The 16,751-nt window shown below is 35.1% G+C and overlaps 3 protein-coding genes across 4 annotated transcripts in view; 1 reads left to right on the forward strand and 2 right to left on the reverse strand.

Annotated features, from left to right (window-relative positions):
- The window catches only part of LOC106179630 (uncharacterized), a 30,105-nt gene that overhangs the window by 6,313 nt on the left and 7,041 nt on the right, over positions 1-16,751 (forward strand). For both annotated transcript variants that reach the window (XM_086998379.1, XM_086998380.1), the window contains exons 8-14: positions 332-458; positions 979-1,099; positions 1,405-1,490; positions 2,430-2,590; positions 5,645-5,866; positions 6,282-6,410; positions 6,865-6,979. In XM_086998379.1, the coding sequence (XP_086854505.1) occupies positions 332-458; positions 979-1,099; positions 1,405-1,490; positions 2,430-2,590; positions 5,645-5,866; positions 6,282-6,410; positions 6,865-6,979 (961 nt within the window). The remainder of the gene's footprint in view (positions 1-331; positions 459-978; positions 1,100-1,404; positions 1,491-2,429; positions 2,591-5,644; positions 5,867-6,281; positions 6,411-6,864; positions 6,980-16,751) is intronic.
- On the reverse strand, positions 7,396-10,711 carry LOC147759206 (uncharacterized). The gene is made up of 3 exons (XM_086998386.1): positions 10,351-10,711; positions 9,258-9,404; positions 7,396-8,341 (listed from the first exon to the last, which is right to left on the reverse strand). Exons 1-3 carry the CDS (start codon positions 10,694-10,696, stop codon positions 8,139-8,141), a joined length of 696 nt encoding a protein of 231 aa, XP_086854512.1. The 5' UTR covers positions 10,697-10,711; the 3' UTR covers positions 7,396-8,138.
- On the reverse strand, positions 11,478-15,434 carry LOC147759207 (uncharacterized). The gene is made up of 3 exons (XM_086998387.1): positions 15,118-15,434; positions 13,924-14,076; positions 11,478-13,439 (listed from the first exon to the last, which is right to left on the reverse strand). The coding sequence occupies exons 1-3, from the start codon at positions 15,386-15,388 to the stop codon at positions 13,204-13,206; spliced, it is 660 nt and encodes a 219-aa protein (XP_086854513.1). The 5' UTR covers positions 15,389-15,434; the 3' UTR covers positions 11,478-13,203.

Below are 16,751 nucleotides of genomic sequence, written 5' to 3' on the forward strand. Positions count from 1 at the left end.
GTGTTTTTGGATCATTGCTCTTAAATTGGATCCATGTTTCAATGAATTATAAAATGTTTAGCTAATTTGAGCAAAAGTTAGGTTAATAGTCGGCTCATAAGGCTTGTCAGCATTCTTCGCCATCTCCCTCTATCTTTTGCTGCTGTGCCAGCTTCGCCCCATGTCTGCCCCTTCAGTTCTTTTTGCTCAGCTTCGGCATTTTTTCTCCTTCCCTCAGGTGCCCATGTCAAGACTAATTTGGAGTTGTTGTTCTATGTTTTTTTTTTTCAAGTGGAAAACTGTTCATAATAATACAGTTATCTTCTCCATAAATTCATTTTCAAAATTCTAGGAGACTGAAGGTGTTTGTGTGGCTGCCTTTGGCCCCAGCACCCACTTCCCATCCTTCTTCACTCCGCGGAGTGGTCACCATGCTCCCCACAGTGTGAATTCCCCCGCTGAAGCTGCCAGAATGATATGTAAGTAGTACAGGCAGTTCCAGATGGTTCAGCCTGATCACAGGCAGAAAACGAGGTATCAGAAGCCTGAAATCTGACACAAGCATGTATTTTACAAAATTTTATCAATGATAAAAAAAAAACTTGTGCTACCTATAATGATGCACTTGATATGAGTATGTGGTAACTCGCCCCCTTCTTAAATTCCACTGTCAGTTTTTACTGGTTTGAATAAGTTTTGTCAAGTTTCAGAACAAGCAGGGCAATATTCTTCTAAGAGACCATTTGCAGACCCTATCGTACGAACTTTGGTTCAAACTATCTCCAAAGGGATTCTCGCTTAATTGCAATTAACTTGGGCAGCTGAAAGCAATTTTGTGAGAGACCTCGTGGAGATGGACCGATCCTGTTAGATCCATCTAGGGATGGGAACCCAGTCTAAGTCAGTTTAGACATCAAATTATCCATATTGTGTGCTGTGAACACTCAGTAATTTTAAACACCCATACATGTGTTATAATATGCCATTTTTCCCCTCCAGATACCAGCCTGCAACTAGAGTTGGACAGTGGAGTACTTATAGCAGTTCCCATCCCTGAAGATGACTCCGTGTCACATTTAGAGATTGAGCAGGACATTCAGAACGCTATTATAGAGGCAGAGTAAGTATGGAATGTATTGATAGGTGGGCAGTGTTTTTATTTTATTTTTAATAATATTTTTTGCTCCAAACTCAATAATTTTAAGTTAATATGGAGCCTCTGGTGATAATAATTAATGTCATTGTAGAAGGGGAGTAAATTTTGTTTTTAAAGATCTCTGTTGCCAGTTTCCATATTCTTCTGCATTAATTTTCAGGTTATTGTATTTTCTAGTTGGAAGAAAGCGTGAGAGAGAAAGCATGACCTTAGGAAGATAAAGGTGCTGAAAATTTAATAATGATTCTCCAATTTTGTTTTGATTTTAGACATAAAAACATCAAGGGGAAAGAAGTGACACCTTACCTGTTAAAGAGGGTACATGAAATGACACAGGGAGACTCCTTAAGAGCCAGTATCCTTGGCACCTTTTTATTGAAATATGAAAAAAAAGGCATCCTGTGTATTAAATATTCTGAGAAAACTGTCTGTATTGAAATAGTCTTAAAGTTTATGTTGAAAAAAAGTGAAACATGCCAGTATCATGTACACATAGATACATGTTGACATATAAGTAAATTATAGGTGATAATTTTCTTAATTTTAATTTATTTTATTTCATTAATACAGGAAAAATGTTTTCCTTTGTCTCTAACAGAAATGGGAAGTTCATGTTAAAGTGAATCTTATACCCCATTCACACTACGCTCGGTTATCCCGATAAGTTGCGAATTGGGTCATATTTCGAATAAATGCAGTAGTGTGAACGCAAGAGAATGTTCAAAATCCTGCAAGCGAGGTGGATTTCTAAGCGCGATCCGAATAACTTACCGGAATCGACACCTGTACAGATCTTACTGCCCATGTGTGCAGATAAGTGCGGGTATCTATGAACGCTTGTTTATTACTTTAGCGATTGCACCAAACGTATTTGGAGGTCACCACTCACTACAACATGAGGAAACATAAACTTATTTTGCCATCTTTAAATTCTTATACTTCTCAAGAATGCTGGAATGTCTTTTGAGTTGCATTTGTCATCACAAATTTTTGTTGGTATTTCAAGATTTCCTGTGCAGCGCATGCGCGAGTGTTCAAAATAGGAAGTTAAACCTGAAATTTTCAACGTGTGATTCAGTTTTGCTTCGCTTGTGTAAACGCAATACCGAATCGAATTCCTCACGAAAAATTCGAATTATAGAAATGCACATTTTTGCAACTGTAGTGTGAGTGGGATATTATTTGTGCTCCTTTCCTTTTGTGAACCTGTGAATTTAGGTGGTCCACTTCAGTCATGCTGAGGATAAAGTTAAAAATTTATATTCTTAGTCTATTTCCTTTACAAGTCTCTCAGATATGGCTCTAATAAGAAACAATGCAGACATTGGCAGCAAAATTGCCATAGAATTAGCAAAACTCCAAAACCAAAGTTCTGGCCACCAGAGGCCGACACCGCAGCCCAGGTCAGCAGGAAGTTTGCATCCAGCACCATCTGGTGGGGAGCAAGGAAGGCCTGTTAGTTGACATGTAGATTAGATTCAGAACTTGATTATATGTAATTTGACCAATCACTAACTAAAACCACAATGCCTTTGCTAATTATTTTTAGAAAAATCATGTTGACTACATTTAAATGTTATGTTCAATTTAACACCCTTTTAAAGTCGATTTCCCTACTTACTTGATTTCCTTTTATTTAAGTTTGAATAATCTGAATGTTGTTTGTTTCTGAGTTGATTATTTGTCATGGGTAGTTGACATGTTAGATTTATGGGGACAGCTTCATGAAAAGTGGAGTATCATCATGTTTAAAAAATTGGCAGATGTATTTTAAATTCATAATAGGAATAATTTAAATAATACGAATATGCCAGTCATAAGCCATCTTTGATTTTTCTGTATATTTCTGAGGGTTGATGAGATATGTGCAGCAAGGCAATTAACTGGACAGGTGATGTAATATGTTTATTGGTGCTTGTTTTGAGATAACCATTGGGAAGAGAATTTGTGATAAAGAAAATGCAAATTTGATATATTTAATGTGTGGAGTGCAAAAAGAGAGACACAGAGATAAGTGATTAAAAATAGATGAAATACCATTGGAAAAAAATAGTTATTCTATTAAATTAAACCTAAGTGTTTCCATATAGAAATTATAATATGATATTTCTTTGCTTCGATTTATAATACCTAGTGCCTCAAATGTATTTCAGGTTTTGTATGCATTTTACATCTCAGGTGGGGAAGACAATCTGACTCATACGTACACAGCCAAAATGATTTTTTTTTTCTTTTTTGAGAATGCCAAAGGATACCTTGTCTCTTATATCAATCTCAATGCTTTAGATAATAAAGCACTAAATTTAAAATGTTGAGTGCCATAATGGAATAAATGACTTATACAAGTTATAAGCTAGCTTGATAACGAAAAAAATGGATTAAGGTAAGATAAACAATTTATGCACTTCTTCTATAATTTGGTTTTTGAAATAGTTTTGTTTTCAAGATGATGTTAAGATATTTGTGAAGCGGGATAGAATTTAGTTTTCTTTTCAAGTATAATATTATATTTTCCCCTTTCAAAACCACTTAAAGATTCATTTTGGGGACCGTGATGTGGATATTTTCTAAAGATCATCCGTGATAACTTCTTAATGTTAACAAGTCTGTGTGTAACACGTTGTTTCATGTATCACTTGTGGTTGATTTGTAAAAAATAGTAAAGATATGGGTCAAACCTGTCTTAGGCCCCATTCAAATTAGATGATCCAAGTACTAACTGATCCGCCGACTAAATGTGGGCAACCGCTCTTCAAAAGAAATGCTGCTGATTCTGGATGGTCTCTCCGCCTCCACATGGGCCATCTCTGCAGGTGGCTAGAAATTAAACCTCGGAGCGGAGATCTAATCCGTTTAATGGTGCATGTGGAGGCGGGGAGACCAACTAGAATCGCCATCATCTCTTTTGAAGTGTGGTTGCCCATATTTAGTCAGCAGATCAGTTAGTACTGGGATAATCTATTCTGAATGGGGCCTTACTAAAAGAAAGTAAATTAATAAGATTTAAAATATATATTAAATGTTCAAAACATTTTAATGTTGGTAGTGTTTTAACCTTTACATCATGTCATCACAAGCAAGACAATAAAATGAAACTTAAATGAAAATTGTTAGTAATATTCTTTTTCCAAGCTACTAAACAAATTTGTTAAGTTGTAAAAGTAACAAATGGTAGGGATTAAGATTTGAAATGAGTGGTAACTTTAGCAATCTTTTAAGTTAAAATTATTAATATTAAGCTAAATACCAAAATTAATATTTTAGTTGATAAGTATTAAGTTGTTTCTTGTTCAGGGACCTATTTCTTGTACACTATTTTTGAGAGTATATTTAAAAAATGCTTTTTTTATTAACATATGTTTCTCATCATATACCTGAGGGAATTAACAATATTATGTTTTTAAGGATGTATGCCATAACTTGAACTACACCCTACTGTCGATATCTTTATCAAACAATAAAAGATTTTAATCAACTGAAAATGTTTGTACTTTTATGTTATTTCTTTTAAAACTGACTTGAAGTTGACAATAGTCCTGTAATCATACTTGACAGAGATTTAAAAATGCCTTTCAGTGGCCCAAATAATGTTAAACACAGTTTTTGTTTAAAAAATGCAATTATGCTCTGCAATTTGGAGTCGCAAGTCGGGTGACAAAGGGGGGGGGGGGGGGGGGGGGGGATAGTGGATACCTGATTTGAGAAGCTCTTGTTGGACAAAATCTGTGAATATTTGGTGCGGGTTCTTTTATTATCCCCAGAAATGTCACAGTAACAGTTATGTCTTGAGGCACAGCCAACTTCAGCATTCACCCTCGTATAAGCTGTGATGGAAGTAGCCAATAGCAAGTGACTACACATTCGGGGCTAGTCATAAAAGGCCTACAGGGAACAGTAAAATAACACAAAAAGATGGAAGAGTCACAGAATAAGACCTGGATTTGCCAATGAAGTCCTACATGGAACAGTTGGAGGAGGAGAAGCACACGGAAGAAAAGAGATGTGAGGATATGATTCTAGACAGATTGGACAGTTAAACAACTGGGTATAACCATAAGGAAGGTAGAAGAAGATAAGAGGCATGGTAGCTGCTGGTTGTAGTGGTTGGATCTGGACACATACATGTACTAATATTGCACTGAATAAACTAACATGGTGTTGAGAATGTCATCCATCAGTCCTGCACAGTATAGCGAGAAGAACACCTACAAATAACACCAAAAAGTGGAATAGTGCTGAACTTTTTAGTTCTTATCCAAGTACAATGATAGTTATTACTAAAATATAATATTATAGTTATTATTAATATAGTTATTATAATATAGTTATAGTTATTATAAATATACTCAAATCATTGGTGCTATTACACTGGTGCTGGGATTCACATGGCTCGAATTTGCTATTTGCATTTCATATATCATTCCACTTTCAGGCTCATACCAAAGAAATACTTCAAATGCTTGAAATAGGACAGGTTTAAAGAAAAAGGTTCTTCATTTCTTATTTCAGGTCGTTATAGGTGGCACCATTGTAGATTTCACAATCACCGCCACAGACCCCAATCTCAAGGAAGATGGTGGAAGCTACCCTGGTCACATGAGGCAGTCGTTTGGTGGAGTCGGGAGGAATCTAGCGGATGGATTAGCTCGCCTTGGCTCCAATCCTTTCTTCATATCGGCCATTGGTACAGATGGGCATGCCGAGTCCATGTTGAACTACTGTAGTCACATGGTAACAATCAGGTTTTATTTTTGGGCTTGCTTATTTTTTCCTTCATTTTTCAATCAAGAAAGTCATTGATTCTTTGCTCTCCAATTTGTTGGTTCCTACATTGATTGGCTAGTTTCACAAAAGAGCTATTTTCCAAAAAATGAGTCTTAACATTTATATACAAAAGTTAGTCTGCTTCAGGGTATTAAAGTACTTTAAATTTTAGGCTATAGCTTTTTCTAGGTAAGTGGTCCCATATAATGTTTTGTTTATTCATTTATTTATTTATGAAAATTATTTTCATGCAAAATTTTATGTTAAATTTGTTGTCTCTCTTTTTCTTCTCTTGGCGGAGAGAGATTGGTCAGTAGTTTATTTTCATTAAAATACAAAAACTTCACAATATTTTAACATTAAATTTTGATACTTATTCAAGGACTGCAGTGGTATAGCGCAGCATGAGACCTACTCCACTGCCACCTATTGTGCAATTCTAAGACACAGCGGTGAGTTGATGTATGGTGTGGGTGACATGGAGATTCATTCCACCATCACACCCAAATACGTGAGTACAGTAACTCTTTAATTATCACTACTGTAAAGTATAAAATGATATCAAATTTAACACATTAAATCTTCATCCAAGAAGAGATTATTTATTACAGCTGGCCAGGACCTAGTATGTTTATATAGTCTGACTCTTACAATTCCTGGATCACTTTCTACAATTAACCTCTCAACTGCCTCCCTCCATACTGACATTTTGACCCCGTTCTCAGTCATGTATCTAAAATATACCTATATAAGTGAATACGCACACATTCAAGATACCACGGTAACCCTGATATTCTGATGAGATGTTATTATGCAGAATTCAGAAATAAAATTCCACAATTACAAAATTGTGTTAAATGTTAATCTAAACATAGATAATGTCATGAAAACTCAGGATTCCATGGTAATATGACATAGTTTTAACGATTTAAACAATTTATTATATAATAAATTTTTATTCACAGATTGCCAGATACGAGGCCAAGCTGTGTCAAGCTCCCATAGTTCTTATTGATGGAAATATCCCAGAATCCTCCATGGAATATGTCTGCAACGTCTGTGATAGCAATCAAGTACCAGGTAAATGAAAAAAATACCCTGCTGTCTTTTGTTTGGTTTATTTCTTCATGAAGTATTACTAGTATGGGTAAGGTAAACACTGCCATCTAGAAACCGTAGTGCTGAGCCCCTGTAGATGATGCATCTTAGGAGATGGCAATATTAAAGAAGGCCATAACTTTTTATGTACAGACACAGATGTGTCTGTACATATTGCCATCACCGGCGTCTGTCGTCGCCATCGCCGGTGCCGTGCACTTTTATTTTAGGGGTAGGCTATACGTATTTTAATTCAAATTTTAATTTAAATGTTCAAATAGGATTGAGTTTATGAAATTACAATCTCAGAAGAAAAGAAGTCTGAGTGTGCGTTTGAGAGAGAGAGAGAGACAGAGAGGCAGTACCTCTACTTAAAAGAAAAAAACTGTAACACTATATTGTATATGTTTACTATTCCTTTATTTACATTTGCTTATAAAATGTTTTTTCTGGTATGAAATGCTTCTGACAAACTTGACTTCTGTTCTCAGTTAAATAAAAAAAACGAAACATTTTAGGAGAAGAAAAATATATCTAGTACAAGCAGTATAAGTTGGTAAAAATATGAATATTTCCATAGATATATTGAGTCTACTAGTGTTCTATCTACATATGCTACATATTCCATTCAGATGTGTTGACGAGTAGTCCAACAGTTTTTTCATTCAAAATATGGATAAAAACATAAGTAATGTCTTACAAGGTCATATTCTATTACTACCTATTCTAAAACATTCAGCTTTGCTTTGTTAAACTAATGCCTAAGGGATAAGACATATATACAAATAATACAAAGGTTCATATACATTTTGCATTTCATTTGTCAATTCCTCTTAAAAAAAGCACCCATGAACATTGTTTTATTCACAGTAAAATATCAAAATTGCTCACATATATTTCATGTGACAAATGTTTTTTCTTGTTTATACAGGGGTGTAAGTAGGGCACTTTTTCACCCATTTTATGGGTTTTCGCAATCTTTCCAGTAAATATTCTGTTGCAAAGTCACTGTCTCCATTTCAAGTGTCTGGGTGAAATATTTTGAAGCTTTAAAAATATTTACATTACACTTTTGGTATAAAAATCTACAATTATTCTACATGATATTAAACAGCAACAGTCTTGGAAATTGCCTCACTTTTTACTTCATCTCTGTCTTTGTCTCATCAGACAATTGAGCTCTCGTTAAAAGCATCAGCATCCCAGAGAAAAGAGCCAAAAATGCAGACAAGACAGCAAGTCCAAAAGACCATGACACACGGTTGTTGTCAGGGTCTGGCATCCAGGTGCGACCATCTTTGGTTATGGTTCCAAAAACTGTGACGATGATTCCTTCTAGTAATGCTGTAAAAGAAAACAACCAAGTGTTTCATTATAGCCTTTTTGTATGAATTGTTTATCCTTTTATAATTAAAATGTATTATTTTTATCTACATTATTTTTCATGGCTGCATTAGTTTTACTCTTTAGTTATTTCAGTAAATCTTTACTGAACTCTTGCGTATCTTTCAATAAAAAAATCTCATTTATTACCACTTTGGCACAAAGGGCTTTAGTTTTTTCCTCCAATCTTGTGCCACCCCCTTTGTGAGAAGTTTGTGAATTTCAAAAAGCTAATGAACTTTATATAAAGAAGTTTGAGAATCAGTCTCAGTGGAGGTTGATGGCAGGTGTAAGGGTTTTCTAGTTCTTTAATCTGTATACACAACCTGAGCTCCCCCCCCCCCCGCCATAATAAATAGGTAAATAATTAAAATAGATAATAGTGATAATAATAATAATAATCTGAGGAGCATTCAATTCTGCCCAATGGTTGTAATTTACTAATATTAGTCACAAACTTGCTGCTGTACTTATTTCCCCTAAGCTCTTAGGGCTTGGTTATCTATTTCACCACCCTTCCGTATCTTCCAGATTTTCTTTTCCTGTCCCTAAATTTACAAGGTGATAATGGTGGTTTTATTGTGTCTGTGCACACCTTCAAAGACCCCCCCCCCCCCCACCCCCAGATAATTCTAACCAACCACTTTCTAACCAGCCCGTCTCAGTGCAGGTGATGGCAGGCAGTGTTTGCTGCAGTTACGTATTCCACATGAGCTCTTGGGGCTTTCCCCAAATTTCTACTTATCTTCCCTAAATTCACAGGATGATAAAGGTGGGATAAGTGTGTCTGTGCACACTTTCAAGTCCCTGCCCCCTACAATTATTACTAATCAGCTATTGCTACTGACCCAAATCTTTAAAGTTATCAAGTACAAACCTGCAGCAATGCTTATTCCTCCTGAGATTTTTAATGCTGAGCTATCTGTCTCACAGCACTGGAAGAGGAAGCCTCCCTCTGCAAAGGAGGCAGTCATGAAGACAAACACGGCAATCAGACTCAGGTACTGGCAGGCGATGAACCACGCTGTGAAAGAGATGTAACAAGAAAGTCAATTAAATGAGTACCAAAATAAATGTTGTTAGCCATCCAGTAGAATAAGAATGATAAAAATGAATGATTCTGATACTGGAACCTGCATTATGTCAGTTGTTAAATGTAAGTTCCAGTATCAGAGTTATTCATGTTTATTAAAGTGAATTAAAATTAGGATTAGATGAAAAGTTCAAAATAGAATTAAGTCCCAACTCAAGTTTTATTTAACTACAACACTACTGTTGTCTATGACTATAACATGTGTACAATAGCATTAATAATATATAGCAGATACTAATAGGCTAACCCAGGCTTCAATAGAATATTGACATGTATAATTTAACAATAATTGATACATTAAAATGAAGTAGGATAATTTGATTGAACTTGGCTGTGATTCATTTCACAAAGCATAAATATAAAATTAATGTAGTATACATCTTTATAGATGAATAACACCTTATATCTAAAGACATGGTTGAAATTAAGTTTTTTCCCAATTATGGTATAGATATCATTAATCTACAGTGGGATTTTATTGCAGGTTGATAAGAAAATCAATTTGCATTTTAATCAAGATATTTGACCAGTGACTCACACCTGTTGATGCAGGTTGAATTTGGGGTCACTCATGACAGTGAGACTTAAAGTCTTTACAACAAACTCATTGAATTTAACAGGCATTTTTACACCATTTATAAGACACAATTTAAATTTTTTACAACAGGTATCATTTTGAAGAAAAGGTGTTATATTTAAACCTGAGTAGTGTATTATTTGTAGTTTTGAAGTGAAACAAATGCTGTTTTTTTGCCAGTATCTCCTGGTGAAAAATTCAGAAATAACATCCACTTTCACTAAACACATTTTACATTGTGCACAAACTCATAATGACCTCTCTTGTCATATATTTCAGTATATATCCCTCAATACTCACGTGGCATTAAGTGGTCTCTCATCCACCAGTATTCTGGAGAATAAACCCACCAACATCCACTGTAAGGCTTGGCTAACAGGTCATCTGGGTTTCTGTAATTGTCCAGGCAAAACTCCCACAGTCCACACCGCACAAAGCCATGGCTGTCTCTAATGTCTGATTTCTCATACCAGTTAGGGGTACAGAAGCCTACTATGTTGAAAAGTAGAGCTAATAGGCTTAATGCGAAGCCGATGTAAAATGTAGCGTTGGACCCCATCTTTAAGTCTCCAAATTCAAGATGGTGGCCTCCTTCTATGGCAGTTGAGGGGGGAGTGCAGGTCTTTGGGACTGATGGGTAATTCATTATTGTTTGGTAATTTTGAAATTTTGTTTTAAGATTCTGCAGTTGGTATGTATTTAGGATCGACCAAAATTGTCATATGTACAATTGATATGGTTTTATTTCTTTGATATTTCATGTTTTATTAGATTTATTCTGACTATGGCAGTCATTAAGTCCTGAGTTTATCAATCCCATGAGACCTTTTTTCACCTGGCCATGACAAACATACCTGGCTGCCATTTTAATGAGATCATAAACTGGGTCACTTGTATTCCAGCTGGAGGGGTGACAGGTTGTGTCACCCTGTAAACACCAGATAAGGATATGATTGGTTTATTACCCAGGCTTTAAACTTTATCAGTTACTGCAGTTAAAGTTAGGCAAGTGCTGTAAACAATGTGATACAGATTTGTGGGGAAAAATTGGCCAAATATTTTATTTATTCATCCATTTCATTTTTGTTTTTTTATTTTTTGTACTGACAACTAATTTGTTTGGAATTAAGACTTAAACAGTGTTCTTATAAACATGGGTGCAAATTCAAGAAGTGCATATTTAAAAATAGGGTTCATACCCGTATTGTTTCTGAACGTAGCCAGGTGTATTCAAGTAGAATTGGAACATTTCCAGACTGATTGTAAACTGTTAAATGATGGATAAAACCAGTTTTATTGCTCTTGTGTGTGGGATGAGTGGACAAGCCAGGATGTGGTAAAAATAATTATTATTACGCTGTTTGATCTGAATATAATTAAACATAACGCTCTGTAGCATCTTAAATTAATGAAAAGCAAACATCACGTTCATTTTACAAAAGTCTTTTTATTTTACAAAATGTATCTACATGGCGTCAAGTCATCTACAGCAACCCTACTTCATAGTAGCATTAAAATAGGCATGATTTACATTGTATAGACCCCTCTGCTTACTATCTAATATTACGTATTGGCTGAATTTGGGCTGAGGGATAATTATCTGGTAATTGCATGCTTTATTCAAACAAGATCAATTAAATCTATTTCTCAAAACAAACTTCCATTTGTAGACAAAATCCAAAAAAGATGACTTATACATTCTCAAAATCAAGCTAATTTAAGATTAATGTCAAAAAGTATGCTTTGATTGGGAGAAACTAAAATGATCAGTTCTGATTCTGGAATAAGAAATAGAAATAAATGAAATGTTTGGAATAAGTGATCAGGTACCAGACTTGTGACCCATTTATCTTCATTCAGAAATCAGTCGCAAGCAACTAACTAAACTCATATACATACTAAGAATAGCACGTAAGAGCTAAAATAATTATCAGAACATGTCACTTAGTAGCAAACTATTATATATATATATCAAAACCCTGATGTTTTTTACCTAAGTTTTCAAAATAAAAATGTAAAAAGGAATGCAAATGAAATTTGCCATTGTCACATATTGAGAGAAACAACTTGAGAAATATCTCGGAAAAGACAGCTGTTAGCTGTCAATATTTCTAGGTACTTTGACCTATAATTAGTGCAAATTATTATTTTAACTCAAGAGATTATATCTCAGCTATGAAAGACTAGTCAATCCTAATGATTATGGTAACTAGTATTTAATATGATACAGTAATATATGTGAGGCTTTCAAGTAATATACACAGTTCTGAGTTACTCTTTGGGTTCTGCATTGCAGGCAGTTTTTTTTGTACAATTGTTCAACTTTTTTTTACAGAAATATGGCTTGGTTCAAAGATAAGCACATTAAACCACATTTAAGTATTTCAAGTATAGAATGTGTAAGAAAATATTTTGAACTACCATTTTTATTTTTCATAGTACAAGATTTGCAGGTCATCTCATCGTTTTCAGGTAACTTTAAATGGCACAACTTGTTTCCTTGCAGAACTTGTTTTGAATGTTGGTCCCCTTTTTACATATGAATCAATAACATGCAGAAATTTTTCTTAAACAAATCGCCATATGTATTGTATAGACAGAAAAATTCTGTTTGTGACGTAAACACGTCTCAAATGGTTAAATCTTTCACTATAAGCATTTAATTAGAAGTTGAGAAATAAGAAAATTAATGTATCTTATAGAAAACTTGGTAGTCTAAGAACAAATATACATATTTTTACTATCCATGTTGCCATGGCTCCACATATACATTGTACTAAAAGTTACGGAAATATGTACAACTAAATAAAATGCAACCAGTGAACATATATAGTGAAAAAATCCACGAGAAATGTTCTAAAAAGGAATATATGGGTCTTTATGAAAGTTGCGAATATTCAGAAAGAACCAACATTAAATGTATTATAAAACAAAATTGCTATTTAAATACAGTTTCCATGTGAATATTTGTAGAATTTGAAATGGTGAATTGTGTAGAAAGTCCTAAATGGTAATATTTAAGTCCCCCCGTCAGTATCTTGGACACCAGTTAAACTTTTATTCAGAGTATACTGTGAGGTCTTAATTGCCATGTAACACCCAGTCATGACATCTTGAGGGGTCTTAAATGCCATTTATAATCCAAAAAAACATTTACATATGAGGAGGTGGGATTGTTCCCATGTTAAAAGAGTTCGGGTCCTTCTTAACCATTCGTGACAGTTTGGATCCGGCCATCGCAAGACCGCATCCTGCGAAACATGCAACGAATCCGGAGAGCACGGCAAAGGCGTAGGACCATGACAGGTAGTTGAAGTCAGGGCGCGGCATCCAGGTGCGGTCACCGCTGAGGGCACCAAATACAATCACCACCATTCCTTCTATGATACCTAGGCAAAGGGAAAAAATAGATACAGACTAACTATTTGGTTAAATTGAGTAGGTTTATCTGTCGGGTATTAATCACTGTAGAAATTTTCAGAAAAAAAAATTTTTTTGAAGAGTATTTGAATCTCTGTCGTGCCCATTTGTCTGCCTCGTAGAGTAACGACATGCCAAAAGGCAAAATAAAACATTGTATGAGTTCAGTTGAGGTTTCTTGACTATGGGTTACATATTGTGTGTTCACAACACAAGTAGCACAAAAAATCTTGGCTATCTCAGTGCTTGGTCTTTCAAAAAGGGGAGGATGCTGAGCTGACTTACCACTAGGTAGCAGCTAGCAGTCATAGCATTTTAACAATATGTAGTAAAAAATCGATCTGATAAGGATACGTACAATTTATAAGGTTAGGGCTTCCTAAATGCACAGGTCATAAATTTATAAATCTAGTCAAATATTAGGACCAGAATTAATCACATGGCTATACTTACATGCACAAACCATCAAGAAAGCTGACAGGTAAATAGAGGGAACCTCAAGCGTTGTGGAGCAACATCTCATGTAGTAGATACTTTGAATACACAAAGCCAGGAGTTCTAGAACCAAGGCAGATACTGATAGCCACTGGGCGGCAATGAACCAGGCTGGAATGAGAAAAAATGTGATTTTATTTAATAAAATATTTATAATACTTTGGATACACAAGACTGAGAGTTCAAGAACCAAGGAAGACAAACACTGGACAATAATGAACAAGCTAGAACAATTAAAATGCAATTATAGCATTTAATGAAATGTTTAAGATAATTTGTAATAGTAAGTGTAGTAAGAGCAATTGTAAATGATGAACAATTTTCATGTGCGTCGGCATGCTGTGTAAGCGATATCATTGATAAGAATTACAAAAAGTGAAAAAGTATGTGAGCAGCATTTAATAATTTGGGGGGAATATCTGTAACATCACTTACAGACATTAAGTGACAGTGAACCATGCTTTAACAACAGAAAAATGCAAAGTAAAATATCTAAACATGACACTTATCAAATATCAGGAAAAATCATTAGCTGGAAAAGCATCATGTTAAAATGATTTTTAAAAAATTATCTAACTTGATGTTTCTGATAGAATTGGTTTCATTTAGACTCTATCTGGTAGAGGTTAGTGTAGTATATGAAGTGTCAACCTCATATAATACTTTTCAAACATTTTAAAACTCAGCAAGTTGATTTTTTTTTCATCTGCTCTAATCTAATAGTTTTTGGCAGACCCAAGAAAAGCTGGTCTAGTTGTCTTCTGTAGAGATAAGTGCCTATTTAACACTTTCACTGTATCATGTTAGCTCATATATTATGTATCGTTTTTCAGTAAAAAAAATATGTTGTGATTTCAATTAATCAGCTGTCTAAGTGCCACAAATATTTTAAAGAATTCTGGTTTTCATGAATTAATCTCTTCAGATTTTATATTTAAAGAAGCAGAGTTCTTAAAATTTCAAACTTCTCTTTACTTCCTAAATAGCAAGCAGCCATTTTGAATTCCCAGCAACTGACTCACAGTTAAAAACAAAATCACACCTTGACCTAATTTTACCTGCGGGTATAACAAACACTAGGTTTGCTTATATTCCAATGCATATAATATAAATAAATATATTAATATATATTTTTTCAAAGTCAGTACTTACGTGGCATAAGAAACTCCCTAATGTTGAAGTATTCTGGTGAATAAACCCACCAGCATCCAACATAACTTTTAGCAAGGTAATCCTGTGGGTGAGTGAAGGCGTTGAAGCAGAATTCCCATAATCCTGCTCTCAGAAAATCGCTCTGCGTTCTCTCCCATGACTGTATCCAGTGAGGGCTACAGAATGCCACAACGTGGAAGATGAGAGCTATGAAAGTGAGGATAAAACTTGCTATAAAGACTGGACTCTCATTTCTCCCACCATTCGCCATCTTGGATTCTCTGTCCTCTGTCTCACCTGTACAGGTGGGTGGACAGGTAGATTTGAGGGAGAGGACAAGGAAAATTATAAATCTTGTATTCTTTTATGTTTTATGATGAAAGTTATTTATGACACACTTTTAACATAAAATCCTATGCATTTTTAGTGATTTTATTGGAAATATTCTGTGGTATTAGCCTAGTTTTGTCATATTTATTGAAAAAAAAAAATTACCCTCTGTCTCCCCCTATAATTGAGACCTGCTCTACCTGTTGATTCACTTGCATGGCGGTTAAAGTGAAAATGAGGCTGCCAGACATTAAACAAGGAATGTGGGTCCACTGATTAAGTGGAGGGGGTGACAGGTGGTTCTGAATACACTGCCAGGTAATACTAAAAAAGGTAATAATAAAAATAAAATTAAGTGTTGGGGGCCAGGATAGCTGAATCTCATCTGGAAATATATAGTCATTATAAACAGGTTAACATATTTTAATTAAAATAAATTTAAAGGAGTATACCCAACATTTGTATCCTGCTGAAGCAATGCCAGGGGTTTTATATGAAAAAATTAGTGATTATACAATAAGGTCGCGCGACAAGGTTATTTTCAGTTGCACCCTGGATTACGCACGCTTGCTCCGCATGGTGTCGCCTGTGGTGGGGGGGCAGCACAGCCCATATGGTTACTGTGGCGAAGGTGACAGGTACTTCCAAACATTTTTTCATAACTGTCATTTTTCCTCATTCTATTCATGAATTTGATATTTACGGCAATTGAAAATGTGGCACCGGCAAAAGTGAATCTTGGTGCGTTGACAGGCCGCACAGGTGTCCCCAATTAACCGCCGCCAAAGAAGAGACCCCAAGCATTAAACAACACAACCTGTAGATATTGGAAATTTGGCGAAAGTTAAACAACTGAGGCTTTATTAGATTTGGGCAGAAATCGAGAGGAATGTCCAGTGACATGCCAAACCCCTAAGTTCAAGTCTTGGCCCTTGACACCAGTAACGCACCCCTTAGTCAAGAATCTGAACAAATCGATGTTGGGCAGGTATGCTCTATTTTCTACAGGCGTTTTGTGATTTTATCAACTTGATTGTCAAGTGCCAGACCTTTTCTTCCCAGGTACTAGTAGCAAACTTTATCAGATAACAATCTGACACTAGCCAAGCTGCACTAAAGGCGCTGTAAACTCAGTTATCATTGCTGTCATCTTTACCTGTATCTTTACCGCTATTATGCCAGTGGTACGTTTGATACATTTGAGTAAGGAAATATGCTTTAATGCTTATGTTCATTTGTAATACGTTAGCATCAACCTGTTAATAAAAACTTGGAAACTTTCAATGTTATTACACAATAACAGT

This window comes from Lingula anatina, unplaced genomic scaffold, assembly GCF_051362555.1.
Source record: "Lingula anatina isolate TDL-2025a unplaced genomic scaffold, LinAna3.0 unanchor82, whole genome shotgun sequence".
In the NCBI taxonomy this organism is placed as follows: Eukaryota; Metazoa; Brachiopoda; class Lingulata; order Lingulida; family Lingulidae; genus Lingula; species Lingula anatina.